At 44.0% G+C, this 22,324-nt stretch overlaps 1 protein-coding gene across 2 annotated transcripts in view; it reads left to right on the forward strand.

Annotated features, from left to right (window-relative positions):
* The first annotated feature begins 4,938 nt into the window (after positions 1-4,938).
* Positions 4,939-22,324, forward strand: part of CPLX4 (complexin 4) — a 30,579-nt gene continuing 13,193 nt past the window's right edge. The window contains exons 1-2 of one of the 2 annotated variants that reach the window (XM_081930050.1): positions 4,939-5,902; positions 11,556-11,643. In XM_081930050.1, the coding sequence (XP_081786176.1) occupies positions 5,736-5,902; positions 11,556-11,643 (255 nt within the window). In that variant the 5' untranslated portion in view covers positions 4,939-5,735. The remainder of the gene's footprint in view (positions 5,903-11,555; positions 11,644-22,324) is intronic. The other variant, XM_081930051.1, reaches the window with a different exon arrangement.

A 22,324-nucleotide genomic window follows, 5' to 3' on the forward strand; every position in this document is an offset into this window, starting at 1 on the left:
TCCTGGTTTCTGATCTTCCCCGTCAGTTTCGCCATCTCTGTGTACTCCATCAGTTTTGTCCGCCATTCTTCTCTTGTTGGGACTTCTTCCTTCCATCTCTGGGCTAGTAGCATTCTTGCTGCTGACATTGCATACATAAAAAGTCTCTTGTCCTCTTTTGGTATCTCTTCACCTATTATACCTAACAGAAAAGCTTCTGGCTTTTTTGTTTTTAAACATTTTCTTTAATTCATTATATATCATTTCCCAGAAAGCTTTTACCTGTGCACAAGTCCACCACATATGGTTAAAAAGTACCCTCCTTCCCTTTGCGTTTCCAACACAGGTTCGAACTAGTTTTATACATTTTCACAATTTTACTTGGTTTTAGATACCAACCACACATCATTTTCGACTTCAGTGCATTTCTAAGCCACTAATGTGTACAAAGCCAATGTCTCTTGCCTGCATGGAGAGACGTTGAGGTGCGTGAGAGGAGATACGATAGCCATCTTCAGATATCTTAAGGGCTGTCACACGGAAGATGGAGCGAGCCTGCTCTGGACCTATACCAAAGGTTTTGTGTTACAAGAAAGGAGATTTCGACTCTGCATTAGGAAGCACTTTCTGACAGGAAGAGCTGTTCAGCAGTGGAATGGACTCCCTCATGAGCTTGTGGACTCTCCTTCCTTTGAGGATTTTTTTAGCAGAGGTTGGATGGCCGTCTGTCATGGATGCTTTAGTTGAGGTTTTTGCATTGTAGGGCTTGGACTAGACCCTTTGGGTCCCTTTCCAATTCCATGATTGTATGACTGTGTGAGGGAGAGGGAGAGAGAGCACAGAAAACTGGCTTTCTCCTGTCTGGGATGTGGCCTAGTGCTTAAAGATAAACCTATTCATCTGCTCACATCTGCTTCCAGCCCTGCCAATCATAGTTTTCCAGGGGGTGATATTCCAGTCATTTTCAAAATAATGACTGGCAAATTAACAGTGCCCTTCCTCAGTGGCAGCATTCAGAGCTGCAAAGAGCTATAAACGTGGAAAAAATAATATACATTTAAAGTTGCTTTGGGCTAGTGTGTCTAGCTCAGTAGTATTTTACATGCCAACCTCTCCAGGCAAAGCTTATTGGGCTAGTGGGTTGTTGTTGTTTTTTGAAAGAATACAGTATATGAAAGCCATATCAGTCTTCTTTAATTTCCTATAAAGCAAATCAAAATCATATTGGACAACCTTGCCCAAGATGCTATCTTATTTCAAAAGGAAAGTTCATGTCTGCTGATTAACAAGTGATAAGCTTGGCTTACTGAACATCCTGTACTATTTTTAAGGAGTAGGGTGTCCTTTAATTAGAAAGGTACTAAGGTGGATTAAGGGATTAGCCAAGAATGACTCCTCCCATATGTCCAACGAAATGGGTGGCTCTGTTCGGAGGCCCATTCACATGGAAATAACGCAAACAGTTATTAAAGCTATACCCAAAAATGGTTGACATGGTTCTGTAGTACTCCTCAAAAAGAGCATGTTACAGCAAAACCACACCGCTCCTCCAAGCTATGTGGACTGTGCTGCAAAACCTTTAAGAGAAATCCCTGTTAGACATGCATTAAAATGTGATTCAAATCATGGGTATCCACCCCCTTAAAGATGTACAGATTGAAAGAAGCAGTGTTTTGAGCATAGTAGTACAGTGGTACCTCAGGTTAAGTACTTAATTCGTTCTGGAGGTCCGTACTTAAGCTGAAACTGTTCTTAGCCTGAAGCACCACTTTAGCTAATGGGGCCTCCTGCTGCCGCCGCACCACTGGAGCATAATTTCTGTTCTTATCCTGAAGCAAAGTTCTTAACCTGAAGCACTATTTCTGGGTTAGCGGAGTCTGTAACCTGAAGCGTATGTAACCTGAAGCATTTGTAACCCAAGGTACTACTGTAGTATTACCGTACTGGCCCCCCAAAAACCGCACTCCTCCCCAAAAAAAATTTCTGACTGTGAAAAGTTAAAATGCGGCTTATATTCGCAACCCTACAAAATTCCAGTATTCCAAATTCCAGGACCACCAGAAGCATGACAAAGCAGCGCCCATCCCATGCATAGTCCCCTGTCCTGTCCCCCAAGGCCGGGAAGGGAGAAAGCGAGGGGCTTATATTCAGGTATTGCCTTTTTTCCTTTACCCCCCCCCCTTGACTTTTAAATGTGTGGCTTATATTCTGGCCAATATGGTAATTACTTCCAGTGCTTCCAAATCTTTCTCTTTATTTGGTCGGCTTGTCTCTTTTATATCAGGGATAGGGAACCAGAGGTCATCCAGATGTTGCTTACTACATCTCTCATAATCCCTTATCACTGGCCATGCTGGTTGTGGCTGATGGAAGTTAAGAGTCCCGCAGCCTCCCCCTTTCCCTGTCTTATACAATTTCACTTCTTCCTTGTTTCTTTCATTCTGCATTATCAAAAATGTTTCCTTCGCAACTTGCCCTTTTCCTTTCGCACCACCAACCTGTTGTCAGTGCACAAATCTGGGCCTTGTGGCGACCAGCAACTGTCATGGCCTCAGGGGAGGGAGAGACACTGGGTTGATTTGCCAGTTGATTTGTTCTCAACAAAACTGTGCTATTTATTTTTGCCTATTTCCCCCATGCACCTGTTGTAAACAAAATCTGCCCTTTTTCCCTTATGGGGTATCCAAGAGCCCGTATAGAGTCCTTACGTGGGTTCCCTATTGGTAGGAGAAAATAACAGAGGCCAACTAGAGAATATTGAGAAGCAAAGCAGCTAGTAAGCCTGATCTTTATTGAAGTGTTGCAACAGGGTGCTCCCCTCACACGCGGGAAAGTAGGAGGACCCAGAACCAAGGTGTGCCTGCCCTTATATAGACATTTTAAATTCCCTGCCCTGGAGCTGAAGACCAAACCCCAGATACATCATACCTACATCACAGAAAAGGCGGTCTACAACAGACATTTGAATGTTGTTGTTTTTCCTGTCTGCCAGGTTATCTGATAATGCCTTATCTGATTGACATTCCTGGTAGTCTGGCCCTTCCTTTGAGATGGTTATTTCACAATTCCTGAGACAATGGGAAGGTTCCCTGACCCCCTCCCTCCTTGCAGAGAAAACATTGGGTCAGTTTGGGAGTCAAAATGGTTTCAGGGCAGTCTTCCTGTGCTGCTCCAGACATGTGGTCCACATATCTATGTACATGCTTGGTTGGTACATTTATGAACATTTATTATATATATAAGACCTTAAATTTTATTATTACACACCACACACAAATTTGCTGTGAATTAGGCTCCAATGCTCCAAAGCGTTTCCAAACACCATTAAGTTACTGTCATTTGCTTGATTCAGAAGTCCTCCATCAAAGACATTGGTGCCTAAAAATAGGACAGTCTATTGAGCCCTCCTTGTGACACTAATCCAAGTAAATGCTAAACTATTTGCAGCTTCTGCGTGACTTTGGCTCTCCAGCTAGTTATGTATAGTTGAGTATAAATTTGAGAGAGGTTTAGTTCTGGCTGAAGGGATAAAGTTGTGTCTGGACTATACCACTTCAGACTACCTTTTCACATTTTTTTTTTTACTTCAGACTATAAAGGGGGAGTCCTTGAATGAAAGACTGAATACTCCAATAAATAACATTTGCTCCTCTGTGACATCCCATTTTCTGTGTTCTGGGCAGGATTTTGTGATTTTAAAAATTAGGGCCCAGTCAGATGAGCTGCAAACCATAGTCTGAAATTAGTGGAGCTCAGAGGTTTACCACCTCAGTGATATACACTTGCTAATCTCTACATATTGTTTTATCTTATTATTTATTGTCAACATTTATATATCACCATCCCTGCCTTGCAGGCCATTTCCACCAGGCCTGAGAGGGTGGAGCCCTGACTGACTCCAGCTACAAAAGTTGTTGGGGGAGTTGCTGCTGTTGTTTTTTTGTGTGTCTTCATTTTAGATCTTCTGATTGGAAATTGTTAGGTTTGCTTGTGTATTTTATGATGTTTATAACTACTTTTGTTAGGTTGTGGTTATGTGTTTTTTCATGTTGTAAGTTGCCTTGAACTGTGGAAAGGTGGCATAGAAATAAAATTATATATGCATGTACCACCCTTCATCAAAAGATCACTAGGCAATTTACAACATAGAACTTAATAAATATAATATACAGTATTTCAAGGCATAACCCAATAGCCAGACAATATGAAAAATTAAAACAGTTCTTGTATACAGTTCTCTCATTCTTTGCTCTTTTTCTGGTAAAAAATATGTGAAGTGTTGGTACTGGTATCTTGATAAAAAAATACTGTGAGTGTTAGGACAAAATGGCTGCCACAAGCAGCAAAAAAAGGAGGTAACATTACCATACTACACATTAGTACATAATGCATAATGAAAACATCAGGAATAACTTTCTGACAGTAAGAGCTGTTTGGCAGTGGAGTGGTCTCCCTCTGGAGGTTGTGAACTCTTCTTCCTTGGAGGTTTTTAAGCAGAGGTTGGGTGGCCATCTGTCATGGATGCTTTAGCTGAGATTCCTCCATTGCAGTGGGTTGGAGTAGATGACCCTCGGGATCCCTTCCAGCTCTGAAATTCTGTGATTCTATGGTTCTATACTAAGCAACAATGTCAAAGTACAGTGGTACCTCGCGTTACATATGCTTCAGGTTACATACACTTCAGGTTACAGACTCCACTAACCCAGAAATAGTGCTTCAGGTTAAGAACTTTACTTCAGGATGAGAACAGAAATCATGCTCTGGCAGCAGGAGGCCCCATTAGCTAAACTGGTGCTTCAGGTTAAGAACAGTTTCAGGTTAAGAACGGACCTCCGGAACGAATTAAGTACGTAACCCGAGGTATCACTGTATACACAGTACCGGCATCTCAGCAATAAACTCCCCTGCCCCTGTTAAATATACTTGTAACATACTACGTACTTACCTCAGATGCAACTATAAAACATAATAGACATCTAATAATATAGCTCACATCTAATTATATGTGTCGTTAATTTCCCTCCTTAGGTACTTGATTCTACATGCCGGAGTATGAATGACTGGCAGGCAGAGAAAGATTTCCATAGATGTTTGGCACAGTGTTCCAATGGCGGACCACAAACCACTTAGGAATCTGAAAGAGCAGACCAGGCTGAAATCCAGTGGCCAATGGGATAAAACAATATTAATGGATAAAAGGATTGATTCTCGTTTAATGACGAATCCTATTCCCCCCCTCCCTCCTTCCCTGCAAATCTCTCTGGTCCATGGTTTGCTGACCCGTATCGCAGGATGCTCATGCAATCAACCAGGTTCCGCCATTTAAACTAAGCATCTCCCATCAATCAAAGGCATCTCTTGCGCTCAGAGGTCTTGAAACAACGGGCATCTTCCCATTGTCTCAATGTCGGCAAATTTTGGGGTGTTTTTTTCTTTTTTAAAATGACAATTGGCTTAAGGTATTAATATAAAAAGTAGGTGGCTGCATCTAATGATTTTTTCCTCCGAGTAATCTGAACCATCTGCCTCTGGATACTAAGGAGTTCACTGCGCTAATCCAGATTATGGCTGACAAACTGTTTTCGGCGTAGAGTTTTCTGTAGCTCCGTGCCCTTCAAGATCTGTGTGCAAGGCTGTAGAAATTCCATTTGCCGAATAGTTTACTCTTTTTCCTTTCGAGGTCGCGTCTCTCTGCTCTTGGCTGGTTTTTCAAATTTCGGAAGGGAGCCGCTTTTGGGGCGAAAGGAAAGAAGAACATGGCTTTCCTAATGAAAAGCATGTTGAGCAACCAAGTGAAAAATTTGGGACTTGGTGGAGGGGGTGACGAAGCCAAGGAAGAGGCAGCCCCCGCTGACCCAGCCGCAGCCGCAGGGATGACCCGGGAAGAATATGAGGAATATCAAAAGCAAGTGATAGAAGAAAAGTGAGTATAGATTCCTGTATTATCAGCTTGTAACTGATCCACTCTGTCTCAGTCTGTGAACAAGATAATAAAACCACAGGGGACGTATATGGGTAAAGTCTTTCTGCTACTTACTCTCAAGAAGTTCTGTTGATTTTTCATGTCACTGTCTCCTTGAGAATTACACCAGGGCATTTTAATTCCCTTCCTCCAGATTACTAAGAGAGGGGGAAAGAGAAACATCTTGAGACGTCCCATATAATGATAGCTGTATGAACAGAACCATATTCTTTTGTGGTTAGTGCGTCACAATGTCCCTCAATCCACTGAAGCATTTTGACCAGTTCAACAGATGCCTCGTTCGGCTGGTTAGTTTTGATTTTATTTCTGTAGACTAAATGAATGGGAGGGGAAGTTGTATTCCCCCCCCCACCTAAAAATAAATGAATACATGGGGAATTAATGCTCAGTGTTATGTGAGCCTTCCTTTGAAAGTGCTATATAATGTGCTTAAAATAATCCCTGGCTTTTTCCCCCTGCGATGAGTCATTACAATTATGCAAAAAAAAATAAATGGAAAGTATAGTCTGCTGTAATTTAATTCTCTTTATCTAGAGGAGAATCTACTGATTTTAAAATCATAAGCCTTTTCATTTGTCCTTCCTCTGCCCAAACTTTCAAATATACAGTACACATAAGTAACTGTTCTTACTTGTTAAAACGAAGCCGGGTATTTTTAAAGTTGTAGAAAAGCTCTGTGAAATGTTAACACTGTCAAATATACTAATGATATCAATAATCTGCCTGTACGCTCATGCAAGGGAAAATGAAAGGGGTTCAGTAATAAAAGCATTAAAGCCAAGCACAATTGAAACTCCAAAAACAATTGAATTTCAAATCCCTAGTGCATCATTTCGCTAATGATCAATTACATAATGGTTGTCTAAATCCCACATCTAAGATGATTAAGGGTGAAAGGTTAATGATCTATGGAATTTAAGGCAGACCAGGTTATATTTAGAAGTTGTCATTTCTGTGAGGTGGACTTCTAAACGTATGGAATCTTAAATGCAACTTCTTTATGCTGGACAGTTCTTAGCAAAAAAAAAAGTGTACATCAGGGAGCGGTCAACTTCCTTCCCTCCTTTAACACCTGGAACAAATACAATCTTTGCATAGGTGAAAGACGCCTTTCAATACTGCTTTTTAAGCCAAATTGCATCAAATGCTAAAAGGTGTTTCTTGGCTGAGAACAGAATTTGCACGTATTTCAGGACTGGAATGAAACTTTTTACACAGAGAAGGGGGAAAAGCTGCCACTATGAAAATGAGTGATTAAGGTCACTTCTGGATTGTCAACATTTCCAGGTGGGATTCAATGACATACCAGCAAATTCAGGTAGCGCCATTGAAGTCGTTTTGGAACTCTTGCGCAACAAACCCGTCCACCATCCCCGACAATCAGACTTTGGGGGTAAACAAAGTGATGGGGATACTCCCAGCAAAGTGTGGGATGACACCTGCTTGGTCCAACATGGTATAACCTCCCCGCAAACAAATCGGAATGAATAAGCAGCTGGCAGCATCGCCCGCAAACCTTGTGCAAGCAAATCAGGATGAGTGCTCAATAACCAGGTCATCTGGAAGAGGCCCTAGCCGTCAAGAGAACTTGGTAATGGGCGCAACATACCCCCTCCCCTTGTAATATCTCGGTTTTACAGCTGAATAGGCCGAAGTTCACAGAGGTTAAATGACTTGCCAAAGGTCACACACTGAATCAGTGGATCAGGCTGGATTAAAGGCCTTGTGACCCTACGGTTTTCCCTCTCTGGTTTTCCCTGTTTCCCTGTATTTGCGACTTCGTCAGACGCTCAGAATGCAGCAGTGCTGCCAAACTGTAAATTCTAGAAGTCTGCAAAGGACAAATGTGAGATAAAGCCCACAACCAAATAACCATGAACGTTATTCAGCCATGAAAGTGACAGCACTGGGGACAGGGAATCAAACTGATGATCTCCACCAGGCTTCCTTGGCCATCCAGATGTTTTTGGCCTACAACTCCCATGATCCCTAGCTAGCAGGACCAGTGGTCAGGGATGATGGGAATTGTAGTCTCAAAACATCTGGAGGGCCGAGGTTGAGGAAGCCTGATCTACACCATACCTTGAAAACACACAACTAATGTCTCTCTTCTTTCTGTTCTTTGCAATATTTCATATATTTCTCCTTACAAAACTTCTTGTAGTCCTACTAGCATAATTTGTTGATTACAGTTGCTCTTCAAATAGTTCATAAATTTCTTCCAATCTTCTGTAAATCTCTGGTCCTGCAGGTTTCGAATCCTTCCTGTCATTTTATCCAATTCTGCGTAGTCCATTAAATTTGTCTGCCATTCTTCTTTCATCGGTATTTCCTCTTGCTTCCGTTTCTGGGCCAACTATACTCTTGCAGCTATTGTTGTGTATAAAAATAGGTCTGCATTTGTGCTTTCAGTACTTCACCTTTAAGAAACTTCCATCTATCTTGGACTCTCTTCTCTCTGAGTATTTCTGACCATGGGATATCATTCGGTAATGCTTTAAGCATTTTGGAACTGGCCTTCTTAAAGTTCAGAGTGCATGTTGAACTGCACTTAACCTTCCTTCACCTCTGTATAACGGAACCCAAGAGAACAATATCACTTCCTCCCAAGGTTCCCTGTACTTCTACTTCATTGATCAGCTCCTCCCTGTTGGTGAGGACCAGGTCTAAGATAGATCCCCTTGTTGCTCCTCCCACTTTCTGAGAAATGAAATAGTCAGCGAGGCAATAGAGGAATTTGTTGGACCTTACATTCTTGGCAGAGATACACCAACAGATACAGTGGTACCTCGGGTTACATACGCTTCAGGTTACAGACTCCGCTAACCCAGAAATAGTACCTTGGGTTAAGAACTTTGCTTCAGGATGGGAAGAGAAATCGTGCTCCGGCGGCGCAGTGGCAGTGGGAGGCCCCATTAGCTAAATTGGTGCTTCAGGTTAAGAACAGTTTCAGGTTAAGAACGGACCTCCGGAACGAATTAAGTACTTAACCCAAGGTACCACTGTATTGGGGTAGTTGAAGTCTCCCATGACTCTCCTTTTTGAATGTTTGGCAATCTGCTGTAGGAAAGCATCTTCTAAATATCCAGTTCGGCTTAGAGGTTTATAGCAGACACACTGCATGGTCACAGCTGTTTCTCTCTCTTACAATTTTTACCCATATAGTCTCCATCTGGCTTCCACGACCCAGGTCATGGTTCTCTTCACATGTATACGCACCCTTTACATATAATGCTACTACTCCTCTCTTTCTGTATGGTCTATTCCTTTTTAATAGGTTATGCCCCTCGATTTCTACATTCCAGTTATGAGTCTCCCCCACCAGGTTTCAGTAATGCCTATTAGGCCATATTTGCGAAGTAGCAGCTTCCTTCTGAACGCTCATCTTTACATATCTCTCCAGGATGATCATGCAGTATGGAGGTGTCCACTGCTACAGTAGAGGTCTTCTGCTAAAAGCCACCCCATGTGTCTTGAATGGTGATTGAGGAAGGCACCATTCCAACCTCCTCTTAAACTTTGCCTTCCTTCCACACTCACCCAAAGGCCTTCACTTCCCAGTTTCAGAAGCATGGCTTTAAGCTAAGTGCTTCCTAGAGGCCCAAAGCAATGCACATGTCCCTCTGAACTTCCATGTTCAGAGACAGTAGGTGCTAAGGATACCATTCTTCATCTTGCCTATCTTAGGGGCTTCCTTAAGGCCAGTGTTGGAAGCAGGATGCTGCAGTAGGTGGAACTAATGTCTGGTCCAGCACTTTAGATGCTGCCCAACTACTAGTGTGGTGTAATGGTTAAGAGCAGTAGTCTCGTAATCTGGTGAACCGGGTTCGCTTCCCTGCTCCTCCACATGCAGCTGCTGGGTGACCTTGGGCCAGTCACACTTCTCTGAAGTCTCTCAGGCTCACTCACCTCACAGAGTGTTTGTTGTGGGGGAGGAAGGGAAAGGAGATTGTTAGCCACTTTGAGACTCCTTAGGGTAGTGATAAAGCGGGATATCAAATCCAAACTCTTCTTCTTCTACTACTAGTATAGCTGATGTATGTTCATTTCACTGAATACTAGTTGCTGGAGGGAGCTATTGCCTTCATGCTCTGCTCTGCTGCTGGACTTCCCAGACACATCTAGCTGGCCACTGTGAGAACATGATATCCCTGGTCAGACCTGGAAGGGCCTCACTTATGTTCTTGCTTATTTATTTATACAACTTATATGCAATAGTCTCAAAATCGCAGTACAGTGGTACTTCAGGTTAAGAACTTAATTCTTTCTGGAGGTCTGTTCTTAACCTGAAACTGTTCTTAATCTGAGGTACCACTTTAGCTAATGGGGCCTCCCGCTGCTGCCACGCCACTGCTGTGCGATTTCTGTTCTCATTCTGAAGCAAAGTTCTTATCCCGAAGTACTATTTCTGGGTTAGCGGAGTCTGTAACCTGAAGTGTCTGTAACCTGAAGCGTCTGTAACCTGAGGTACCACTGTACAAAAAAGAATAGGTAACGGGACCCCTGACCATTAGTAAGAGCTGGCATGGCAGAAGTTTATATAATTATGTTAAGGGTAAAGGGGTAAAGGGACCCCTGACCATTAGGTCCAGTTGTGGCCGATTCTGGGGTTGCGGCGCTCATCTCACTTTATTGGCCGAGAGTGCCGGCGTACAGCTTCCGGGTCATGTGGCCAGCATGACTAAGCCGCATCTGGCAAACCAGAGCAGCGCATGGAAACGCCGTTTACCTTCCCACCGGAGCGGTACCTCTTTATCTACTTGCACTTGACGTGTTTTTGAACTGCTAGGTTGGCAGGTGCAGGGACCGAGCAACGGGAGCTCACCCCGTCACGGGGATTCGAACCGCTGACCTTCTGATCGGCAAGTCCTAGGCTCTGTGGTTTAACCCATAGCACCACCCGCGTCCCACAAAAAAGAATAAGAATCAGTTAAAACTATGAAATCAAACTTCAGTCAAAATGCCTGCTGGGATATGTGTGTGTGTGTTGGAATGTCAGTCAGGAGGGTGGCGGCCTGTCGGACCTCCTCTGGATGGGAGTTCTACAAAACTGGGCTCCCAGTACTAAACACATGGCTTCTGGTGGATCCAAGCCATGAGAGACCAGTAACAATGGCTCTTCCAAAGACCAGGTCTGAGATACCTCAGTTGGCATGAGACTCATAATCTCACGGTGGTGGGTTCGAGCCCCAAGTGCTCGATGACTAGATGACCCTCATGATTCCAACTCTATGATTCCATGATCTCAGTAACTGGGCTGGGATATATGGGATTAGGCAGCCCTTGAGGTACCCTGGGCCCAAATAGTTAAGGCTAGAAATGGGTTAGTGTGTAATGCAGCCTGAGACTAAGGAGGGGGACTCATTGTTGAGAGCTGGTTGCTGGGAGCAAAGTACAGTTCGAAATATTCTTTGGGATTTGGGGGGATGTGCTTTAAGTGCATGGTGTGTATGTAATCATTTCCTTCATGATGTTATTAGAATATTTATCTTGCGCTTGTGTGGTTTTCCGCAATGTCTTCTTCTGTGGTGCAGCCTTCCTTGCCAATTTCTTAGCCATCCATGATGACAAAACCTCCCTTTTCTGTTCCCAGGATGGAAAGAGATGCAGCCTTTGCAACAAAAAAGGCCGAGAGAGCCGTCCTGAGGGTCCATTTGCGAGAGAAGTACAGACTCCCAAAGGTAAGATCATATGTGTTTGGGGTTTGGTTTTTTTAAAAGCAAACTTTTCTTTTAATGTTTTCCCTCTGCCCTCTGACTCAGTAGCCCAGGACCTAGCAAACTAAGGTCTGTGGGCCGGATCAGGCCTAATCGCCCTCTGGATCCGGCCCGCGGATGGTCCTGGAATCACCGCTTGGATCGGCATGATCGTTTGTTCTGCGCCCTATTTTTTTTTTGCTATTTTTTTCAGGCACTATTTTTTGCCATTCATCACCCCTTCACACACACTGCGGCGGCACCTCCTCCCTCCCTCTTCTTGGCTTCTCCCCGCCCTCCAGGGGGAGGGAGCTGGGCTTTGATTGGTGCCAGCCAATCCAAAGCCTCGCCACCCTCATGCTGAGGTGCAGCCCAGACTCGCCACCCGCCTACCAGCCTCTCCGTCCATGGCCTCTCTGTGGACATTGTGACAGGCACTTTGCGGGGCTTTGGCTGGAGCTTGGTGCGCCTGCCAGGAAAGGAGAGGTGCCTCCATCACCGCTGGCTCCCAACCACAGGCAGAGCGGAGGAAGGAAGGGGAGGGGAGAGGCTGGGGTGAGAGAAGCCCCCCTCTGTTGTGCGCGCATGCAGTCTGGCCCGCCACAAGGTCTGAGGGGTGGTGAACCGGCCCCCTCCCTAAAAAGTTTGCTGACCCCTGCAGTAGCCCATCATTTTTAAACAAAATGTAAAATGTCCCATGTTGGGGTTGCAATCAGTACAAGAGGGAACAACAGAGATTGTTTAAATATTAACCTAAAGATATATATGTGTGTGTGTTCTTGCCTACTTATCTTTGTGGAGAGAGAGAGAGAATACATATACATATACATATACATATATACATATACATATGATACAGATACATATACACCTTTAGAAGACATCTGAAGGCAGCCCTGTTTAGGGAAGTTTTTAATGTGTGGCATTTTAATGTATTTTTTATCTTTTTTGGAAGCCACCCAGAGTGGCTGGGGAAACAAATAAAATGGGCGGGGTACAAATAATATATTATTATTATTATTATTATTATTATTATGTGTGTGTATTATTACACACACACATATGTGGAAAAGTACGGTAGAATTGTTGTCCTCTCCAACCTGATTTACCAGGAAACCCCTGACTGTTTTCAGCAACAGGTTGAATATTTCTTTTTTGGTGTCCCTGCTCCTGTGCATTAAACAACACCTTGGGATATATAAATGAAGTGTGTGACACCTTTTAGGGAGAGAGGGCTAGTTTTCAGAGGGCAGTCCTCTGTTCAAAGATGGAGGGCTGCTCAGTCCAGGCCTGGTTTAAAGATAAAGTGACCATTATTCAGGGAGAGCAGGTGAGGCCCCTAAATTGCCCACCAGCAGTGAGCACCCTGGCAGCATGTTGTACAGGCACACAGATCACACAATCACTGTATTACCCACTAGTCTTTTCCACTATAGTACTATTTAAATTATTTCTCAATTTGCATGTGTATACATTTAAAGATGCCTCTGCGAATTGAATGCGAATTCCCTGCCCCACTTTTGTCCTCTTTATTGGCAATGTATATAAACTGAGATCTTCAGTGCTGCTGATGCCTTGGGGGTGAAGGGAGGCGAGAGCAACTGCAAGTAGCCTTCCACATGCCTTACCCCCCCCTTTCCCTCCCCCCAAATCCACAGTATATCCAACCTTTCGTTAAAATGCAGCATATCAAAGAAAACAGACCAAACCCACCTGAAAAACAGCAACAATTCGGCAGCAGAAACACCAGTCTCCTCCAGAGGCCCCTAGGAAAAGAAAGGCTGTTATTGGGGCCGGGGGCGGGGGGGACACAACACAACTGTCTCCAGTGGAAGGGAGTTCCACAGCCAGGGTGCCATAACAGAGATGAACACTCCCCTGAGCCAAGTCTAACGCAGATCTAATGTTCTGCCACCCACTAACATACAAACGGGAATGTCTTAAAAGGTGTGTACAGTATCTGAACATTAGTGGAAGCAGGTGAGGTGAATGGCAAAGCTACCTGGGGAGCGTAATGCCTTTTCAACGGGAAGTTTAAAGCTTTATATAAGTCTGAAGTGTTTTTCATCACCAGGCCAGAACATTGCGTGACTACAGTCTGCAATTGAATTACATGATGGCTAAATCTTGGTTATTAGGTTTTAACAGCTGGACTTAGTTTCTAAGTATAGAGAGAGAGAGGCTGTGTGACTTTCTATCTGTATTTTGTTTACTGTTCAGCAGTATAAAGCTACAAGAAAAATCCTGTGTTAGTAGTTCAGCTCACATTCTGAGAGTACAGTATTGTTACACGAGCTCCAATTCAAGCAGTGAGATTTGACGGGTTCCAGTTCTTACTCTAAGGTTTCTCTTGCCACATAAGGAGCCTACAAGCTTGAAATTTGAAGTTTGAATCCTAGAGTTGGAAGGGACCACAAGGATCATCTAGTCCAACTCCCTGCAATGCGGGAATCTTTGACCTGATTTGGGACTCAAACGCATTACCCTGAGATTACGAGTCTCATGCTTGACATAAATGTATTGCAATAAAAGCCATGCACTAATCAACAAAACAGGTCCTATAAAACAGCAGCAAAACTTCAGCAGCTAAAACCTACCACTGATAGACAGAAAAATAACCAGAATCCATCAAATGCCTGGGGAGAAGAGAGTTTTTCAAGTGTTGCGAAAATGATGTTAATGATGGTGCCAGGCAGACCTTGCTGGGAAGAGCATTCAACAGGTGGGGAGCCACAACCGAAAAGGCCCTCACCTTGTCACCATCCTTCAAACTTCCTGGTGGGGAGGGCACCCGGAGGATAACCTGAGAGGAAGAGCAAAGGGTCTGGATGGGTTCATATTGGGGAAAGTGGGGTGAGAAAAATGGTAGCTTGGTACTGAAACATTGTTAGCCACTGCTTCGCACAGGATATGCCTGGTCAGGATCGGACCAAACCATCAATTGTGTGTATGTGTGTGGTGGGGTCCAGCCCAGCCACAATCGCATGACAATGTTGTTCCAGGTGGGCATGTTCTTTAGGACTAACTCCAAAAGCTGCAGATCCACAGGAGTGGCAGCCTTGTGTGGTCAACATGGAGAGCCCATGCGCATAGAATTGTATGCACAGAAGTAGGAATTCAATGCTGTGCTAAGGTCATCATTCCGTCAGGTCAAGTATTTCGGTTTGCCAGACAAAACAATTGCCCTTTCTTCCCTGCTCTGCAGTGTTCCAAGCATTCTCTGACTCACCCCAAGACAATTTTGGTGGGGCATGGGGGAAGAGATGGGGGTAAAGGGCTTCTGCTGATGGCAATCATTACTTGAACCCCACCCATAACCTCTCCTTTCCAGATATCCTGCTGAAGGCTTGGATGCCAGTGGGGCTGGTTCAATGGCCGTAGTGCTACAGTTCCCTATCCATTTGTTTACAGACCAAAAGGAGCAAAGAGGCCTATATCGTTATGAGTTTGTTGTCTGGTTACACTGCAAATGGGCCTGTCACCACTGTTTTGACTCCAGGAGTTTGCAGATACCAGACCCTCAATGTGTCCCTATTTTCCAGGGACGTCCCTGATTTAGAGAATCTGCCCCAGTTTCGGATCAGTCCTGGAATGTCCCCCTTTTCCTTAGGATGTCTCTATTTTCACTGGAGAAATGTTGGAGGGTATGGCGTTATCTGTATGGCTGTCAATGCTTCCTATTTTTAAACGGAAATTCCCTTATAGGATTCCTCACAAGAAAAGGGAAAAGTTGACAGCGATGGTTATCTGACCCCCAAGCCATCTGAAAACAATCCTGTATAGGGAAGTTCTTTAATGTTTAATGTTTTATTACCTTTTTTATATCTGTTGGAAGCTGCCCAGAGTGACTGGAGCAACCCAGTAAGATGTGTGGGGTATAAATAGTAGAATTATCATTATGAAATGGAACGTCCCTATTTTCACCAGAGGAATGTTGGAGGGTTTTAAATACTTAAAGCTTTCCTAAGAGCTGTGGGATGATCCTCAGAATGGACACTTCACTTGAAGTGGTGAGTCTTCGATGAGTGCACTTGGCAGGTCTGTGTGAGAAACAACCGTTACAAAGATGAGATGAGAAAGCACAAGAGACATGAATTAAGTCAAGAATTGCACAGTGGCATATCACTGTGGTGTAACAGTCAGTATTGGACCAGGACTTGGGAGATCTGGGTTTGAATCTGCACTCAGCCATGAAGATCACTAGGTAGCCTTGGGCCAGCCACTGTCTCTCAGAACAGCCTACCTCACAGGGTTGTTGCTTGAGGATAATAGGGTGGGTGAGAACCAAGTACACCACCCTAGGTTTCTTGGAGGAAAAGGTGGGACATAAATGTAATAATAAATTAAAATAAATAGAGCCCAATTGTCAAGAGTTGTGCGCAACAGGGAGGCACTGGCAGATCCAGGGTAACCCCAATGTTTGCAGAAGCACAAAATTTTGTTGTTGTTGTTGTTTAGTCGTTTAGTCATGTCCGACTCTTCGTGACCCCATGGACCAGAGCACGCCAGGCACTCCTGTCTTCCACTGCCTCCCGCAGTTTGGTCAGACTCATGCTGGTAGCTTCAAGAACACTGTCCAGCCATCTTGTCCTCTGTCGTCCCCTTCTCCTCGTGCCCTCCATCTTTCCCAACATCAGAGTCTTTTCCAGGGAGTCTTTTCTTCTCATGAGGTGCCAAAGTACTGGAGCCTCAGCTTCAGGATCTGTCCTTCCAGTGAGCACTCAGGGCTGATTTCCTTAAGAATGGAGAGGTTTGATCTTCTTGCAGTCCATGGAACTCTCAAGAGTCTCCTCCAGCATTGATGCTTCAAAAGCATCAATTCTTCGGCGATCAGCCTTCTTTATGGTCCAGCTCTCACTTCCATATACAGTATAGACAGACAGACAGACAGACAGAGATAGATAGATAGATAGATAGATAGATAGATAGATAGATAGATAGAGGGAGGGGGGGAATCTAAGTGGGAAACTGCCAAATACAGCCCAGAGAGGACTAAGGCAGAAAGCAGGCAGACTGTTGAGAGGGAGTATGAAAGAACTGAAAACCAAGTGTGCACACAACTGGGACTGATGGACGTTGTAGGCCAAAACATCTGGAGAGATTCTAGCTTGGAACATCATAATTTTGTCTTTATGATCAGTTTACTAACTGATATAAATAGTGGAAGGAACCCTTGGGCATCCTGAACATTTTAACACAGGGATGGGGAACCCCTGGCTCCCCAGATGCTGAACTCCAATTGCCATCAGCCCTGCATGGCAAATGATGAGGGAGGATGGAATTTGTAGCAGTCCATCAACATCTGGAAAGCCACATGTTCCCCACCCCTGATTTAAGGCGTTGCCAAAAGAGGGAATTGATTTACCTGGGGCAAGAAAACTGGGGCCGTCCTTTGGTGAAGGAAATGGAAAAGTAAACGCTTCATGTATAAAACATGGCATTCTTCAAAGGCTTAAAATGCTCCGTTCCTCAAACCACTCAGCCAAATGAATGTGGTGCACTTTGAAATTCCCTTTCCCGTTGTAATGCTCCCGTTTAATCCAGTGGTAATGCAAGCAAAATTCAGAGCCATTTGAATCAAGGAGACGGATACATTACTTTAATTGGGGATTAAACCAAATTCATCTTCCTACTTCTGACCGCAGGCAGTGAACGTGCATATCCACACTGCAAGCTCAAACTGGCTTCGGGAACTCTGGGAATTATACTTCTCTGAGGGGCAAGAGGAATCTGCATCAGAAATTGCTCAGCACTTCACGGGGCTACATTTCCCTGACTTTAGTCTACATTGCTTTGGGGGAGGGATGGTTCTAGTAGACCCAATTTGAGTCGCACAACTCAAATTGATTAATTCTTTTGTTGGATATATTTCAGCAACCCTAAATTTTGAGAGTCAGTAGCACAGATGTTGTAAACAATCCCATTAAAGAAGATAATGGTAGTTACTCAGAGCTTGTTGGGGGTTGTGGAGGGGTCCCCATAACAATTCAAGCCCAAAATGGATGTCCACCACTGCTAAGACCCCATGGTGGTTTTGTTTATCACTTGTATCTCTCTGCGCAGCTCAGTAGTTCTATACCTGATAGTCATCAAAGGGGTTGCTCTTCCAGATGCAGTGGTGCCCCGCAAGACGAACGCCTCGCAAGACGGAAAACCCGCTAGACGAAAGGGTTTTCCGTTTTGGAGGCGCTTCGCAAAACGAATTTCCCTATGGGCTTCCTTCACAAGACGAAAGCCCATAGGGAAATCTCCGGGACAGTGGGGAAGCGAAGTGCGTCTTCCCCACTGTCCTCGGACCTCCTCCGAAGGCTGGCGGTGGGGCGGAGAGCCCTTCTCCCCCCGCCAGGCTTCGGAAGGCTCCTCCGAAGGCTGGCGGTGGGGTGGAGAGACCTTCTCCCCCCGCCAGGCTTCGGAAGGCTCCTCCGAAGGCTGGTGGTGGGGTGGAGAGACCTTCTCCCCACGCCAGCCTTCGGATGACTGTCCTGAAGACTTGTGGTGGGAGGAGGGTTAGGGTTAGGGTTAGGGTTAGAATGCTGTTCTGAATGTTGGCGGTGGGGAGGAAAAACCCTCCTCCCACCGCAAGCCCCGGGAACAGAGGAGAAGCGCTGCGCGCCTTCCCCTCTGTTCCCGTACCTGTCCTGAAGGCTTGCGGTGGGGAGAAAAGCCCTTCTCCGCACCGCCAGCCTGGCAAGCGGTCTCCATAGGAACACATTAATTGATTTTCAATGCATTCCTATGGGAATTTTTCGTCTTTCGCAAGACGAAAAACTCGCAAGAAGAAAAAACTTGCGGAACGAATTAATTTCGTCTTGCGAGGCACCACTGTATGTAGACCAAAAAGAGCAGATCCCCATTTGTCCTGTGTTTGTGGCATTGCTAGAGTTACAATGAAGTCCAAGAAACGAACACAGATAATAATAATAATAATAAATTATATCCCACTCTCCCCAGCCAAAGCCAGGCTCAGAGCGGAGAACAACAGTAAAGTGATACAACATTCTAAAATCATTTCATTATAAAATCAGTTCAAATCAGATTAATGGCAACCATTGGGCTAGAGTTCTGTGAGGATTGGCAAAGGAGGGGGTTAGGCTGTGCCCTGGCCAAAGGCCTGGTGGAACAGCTCTGTCTTGCAGGCCCTGCGGAAAGATGTCAAGTCCCGCAGGGCCCTAGTCTCTTGTGACAGAGCGTTCCACCAGATTGGAGCCACAGCTGAAAAAGCCATGGCTCTGGTTGAGGCCAGCCTAACCTCTCTGTGGCCTGGGACCTCCAAGATAAGCCCAACCATCGCTGCCACCAAAACTAAAAGAAGCCTCTCCAGACATCTTGTTTATTATGCATTCATGATTGCTTGTGCTCATGATGGTATTGGGGCAGTTACATGTGATCCCATTTTTATTTTATTTTTTGTATATAATTTTTATTTGTTTTCTTTTCTAAAAACAAATATCAAAATCATTTCCAATCATACAAAAACAAATATCAAAATCATTTCCAAACATACATTCTACATCGCCCCCCCCTCCCGTTGACATCCTTCAGCTACCCCTCCGCGCAGGGAGAGTAGGCGGCGACTAGGCGTCAAAGAGCTTCTTTGCTGGAAGAAGTTCAAGAAACGCCCACTGACGGATTCTGCCAGCGATTGAAACAGCCACGGGTGAGTGGCTGTCCGGACAGAAAGGGTTCACCCAGGTAACCCAGCCAGGTGGGGCGTCGATTTACGCACAAGCAACCCCTAGAACCATTACAGTTATATATCATCTCACTACATTCCCACCACATATGATAAAAGGTACCCTCCTTATTTTTACATCTCCAACAGTTATTTGATTCTGTTCTATACATTTTGGCCAGCTTAATCGGTGTTATATGCCATCTATACATCATTTTCATGTAATTCTCTTTCAATAAAATACAGTCTGTGAATTTCATATTTACTTTCCAAAGTTTTTCTCATTCTTCAAATTGTATATTATGTCCACATCTTGTGCCCACTTAATCATTACTGATTTAACTTCCTCCTCCTTAGTTTCCCATTCCAATAACAAACTTTACGCTTTCTTAAGTAATGTGAAGTTGCTATCTATTATCTCTCTTTGGAATCTAGAAATTGTATAACCAAATCTTTCTTATTATCTTCCTTAAAGATTTCATTTATCTGTCTATGTTGTAGCCAGCTTTGAAGGTATTCCTTCAACTGCTCATAATCCTTTAATTTTAGCTTTCCTTCCTGTTCAAATAATAGACCTCTATACGTTCGCCATATTTCTTTCTTTGTTGTAGTTTTAAATGATAGTGCTTCAATAGGTGATAACCACCATGGAGTTTTTTCTTCTAATATTTTCCCCAAACTTTTATTGAAGATTTTCTTATTAAATGATTGTGAAATCCTTTATGTACTTTGGTTTTTCCATACCACGAATATAGCTGCCTGCCAAATCTGTTATCATGTCCCTCCAGTTCTGTTGCCGCCTCTTTCTCCAATTTGATCCAATCCAGAATCCAAGTGAGGCAAGCTGCTTCATAATAAATTCTGAAATCTGGAAGGGAAAAGCCCCCTCTTTCTTTTACATCTGTAAGTATTTTATGTTTTATTCTCGGTCTTTTCCCCCTCCAGATAAATTTTGAAATATCTTTTTGCCATTTTATGAAGCAGATGCTATTACTTTTTGTCGGTATTGTTTGAAAGAGGAACAACTTTTTTTTTGCAATGTATTCATTTTAATTGCTGCAGTTCTTCCTAAAAAAGAAAGAGTCACCCTACTCCAAATTTCTAGATTCCTTTTCATTTCATTCCACATTTTTTCATAATTTTCTTTATATATATTGAGATTCCTGTTTGTTAACCATTTTCCTAAATACTATACTTTTTTATGGCTTTCTATATCCAAACTCTGGGAGAGTTCCATCTTTTCTGATTCTCTAAGATTTTTGACTAATAATTTAGTTTTGTTTTTATTCAATTTAAACCCTGCCATTTGTCCATACTTTTGGTTTTTTTTCTATCACTTTAGGGAGAGGGTGGCGCTGTGGGTTAAACCACAGAGCCTAGGACTTGCCGATCAGAAGGTCGCGGTTCAAATCCCTGTGACAGGGTGAGCTCCCATTGCTCAGTCCCTGCTCCTGCCAACCTAGCAATTTGAAAGCACGCCAAAGTGCAAGTAGATAAATAGGTACTGCTCTGGCAGGAAGGTAAACGGCGTTTCTGGGCGCTGCTCTGTTTCCCCAGAAGCGGCTTAGTCATGCTGGCCACATGACCAGGAAGCTGTACGGCGGCTCCCAGATGAGCAATAAAGCCAGAGTCAGTCACGACTGGACCTAATGGTCAGGGGTCCCTTTACCTTTACCTTTACCTTTACCTTTACAGTGGTACCTCGGGTTACATACACTTCAGGTTACAGGCTCCGCTAACCCAGAACTTTGCTTCAGGATGAGAACAGAAATCGTGCTCCGGCAGCGCAGCAGCAGTGGGAGGCCCCATTAGCTAAAGTGATGCTTCAGGTTAAGAACAGTTTCAGGTTAAGAATGGACCTCTAGAACGAATTAAGTACTTAACCCGAGGTACCACTGTACTGTAATTACCAAATCATCTACAAATGATTTGCCTATCCCAGTTTTAATATTATTTGTGCCTGAAAACTTTCAGGGCAGTCATACTGCTTAGTTTCCAATCAGTACATGTCCTGCGACTTCTTGCTGAAACCCTGTAACATGTCATAGCACCAATGTTCTGGTTCCCTGCCTTAGTGACCAACTGCATCAAGCCAAAATCCAATTCAAGATGCACTTGTCCAAATAATCAATGAAACAAGCTTTTACAATGTCAGGATAGCAGTGTTAAGTGATATTTTTCCTGCACATGTTTTGGTTTTTAAAAAGAATAATAATTGAATTAAGTATTTATCTGAAGCGATGGCCCAATTAAGTGCTCGGAAGTTTTCTCTGCAGCCTTTTGGTTTCTGTATAAATTAAGCTTTGGTAATGACATTAACAATCCACAGGGAATCTGACACATTCAGAAATGTCCTCAGGTAACCAATTATTGAATCCTTGGGGTCCTTCATTCATAATTGCTTTGGGTTACAATCACCGAGGCTATGGAACAGCAGGGGGAAAGCGTTAAACTTGGGCCCATGCGCAGGCACCTTGTTAAGACACAACTTAAAGAAAAGTTAAGAAAAAAATCTTCGCAGGAGCTGTCAGGTCTCGTAATGTTCACTTTGCCAGACCTTGGGGGTTGGGAACCATTTTTCTCAGGGCACATGGAGGCGGAGAAGTCTTTTGGCATCCGACTTCCACTGCAAATCATGCTCTATAGGCTAAAATAAAGTAACGGACAAGTAGGACGCAAAACATGACCGGTGCAAAACATGACTCGGGTTAGGTTCTTCAAACCCACCGACACAATGTATTCTGCTTTTACCCAAATGTGGATGTGCTTGATGAGTGCAAAGGACAAGCTTACAGATTGTGTGGTGATGTGCCCCCCATTTTCAATACACCCCATGCCTGTAAGAAGGGATGGACATATTTGTCAATGTTGGTTTCTCTTGGTTTCTTGTTTTTCCCAATCTCAAGATCAAGCTTGCATCCGTTTCCCTTAATAGAATGCATCACTGCATATTGTTGTATGCACTGTAATGCACACTTCCCCCTCGCGTACGTG

The sequence above is a fragment of the Podarcis melisellensis genome (genome assembly GCF_964234715.1).
Source record: "Podarcis melisellensis genome assembly, chromosome: 11".
Lineage (NCBI taxonomy): Eukaryota > Metazoa > Chordata > Lepidosauria > Squamata > Lacertidae > Podarcis > Podarcis melisellensis.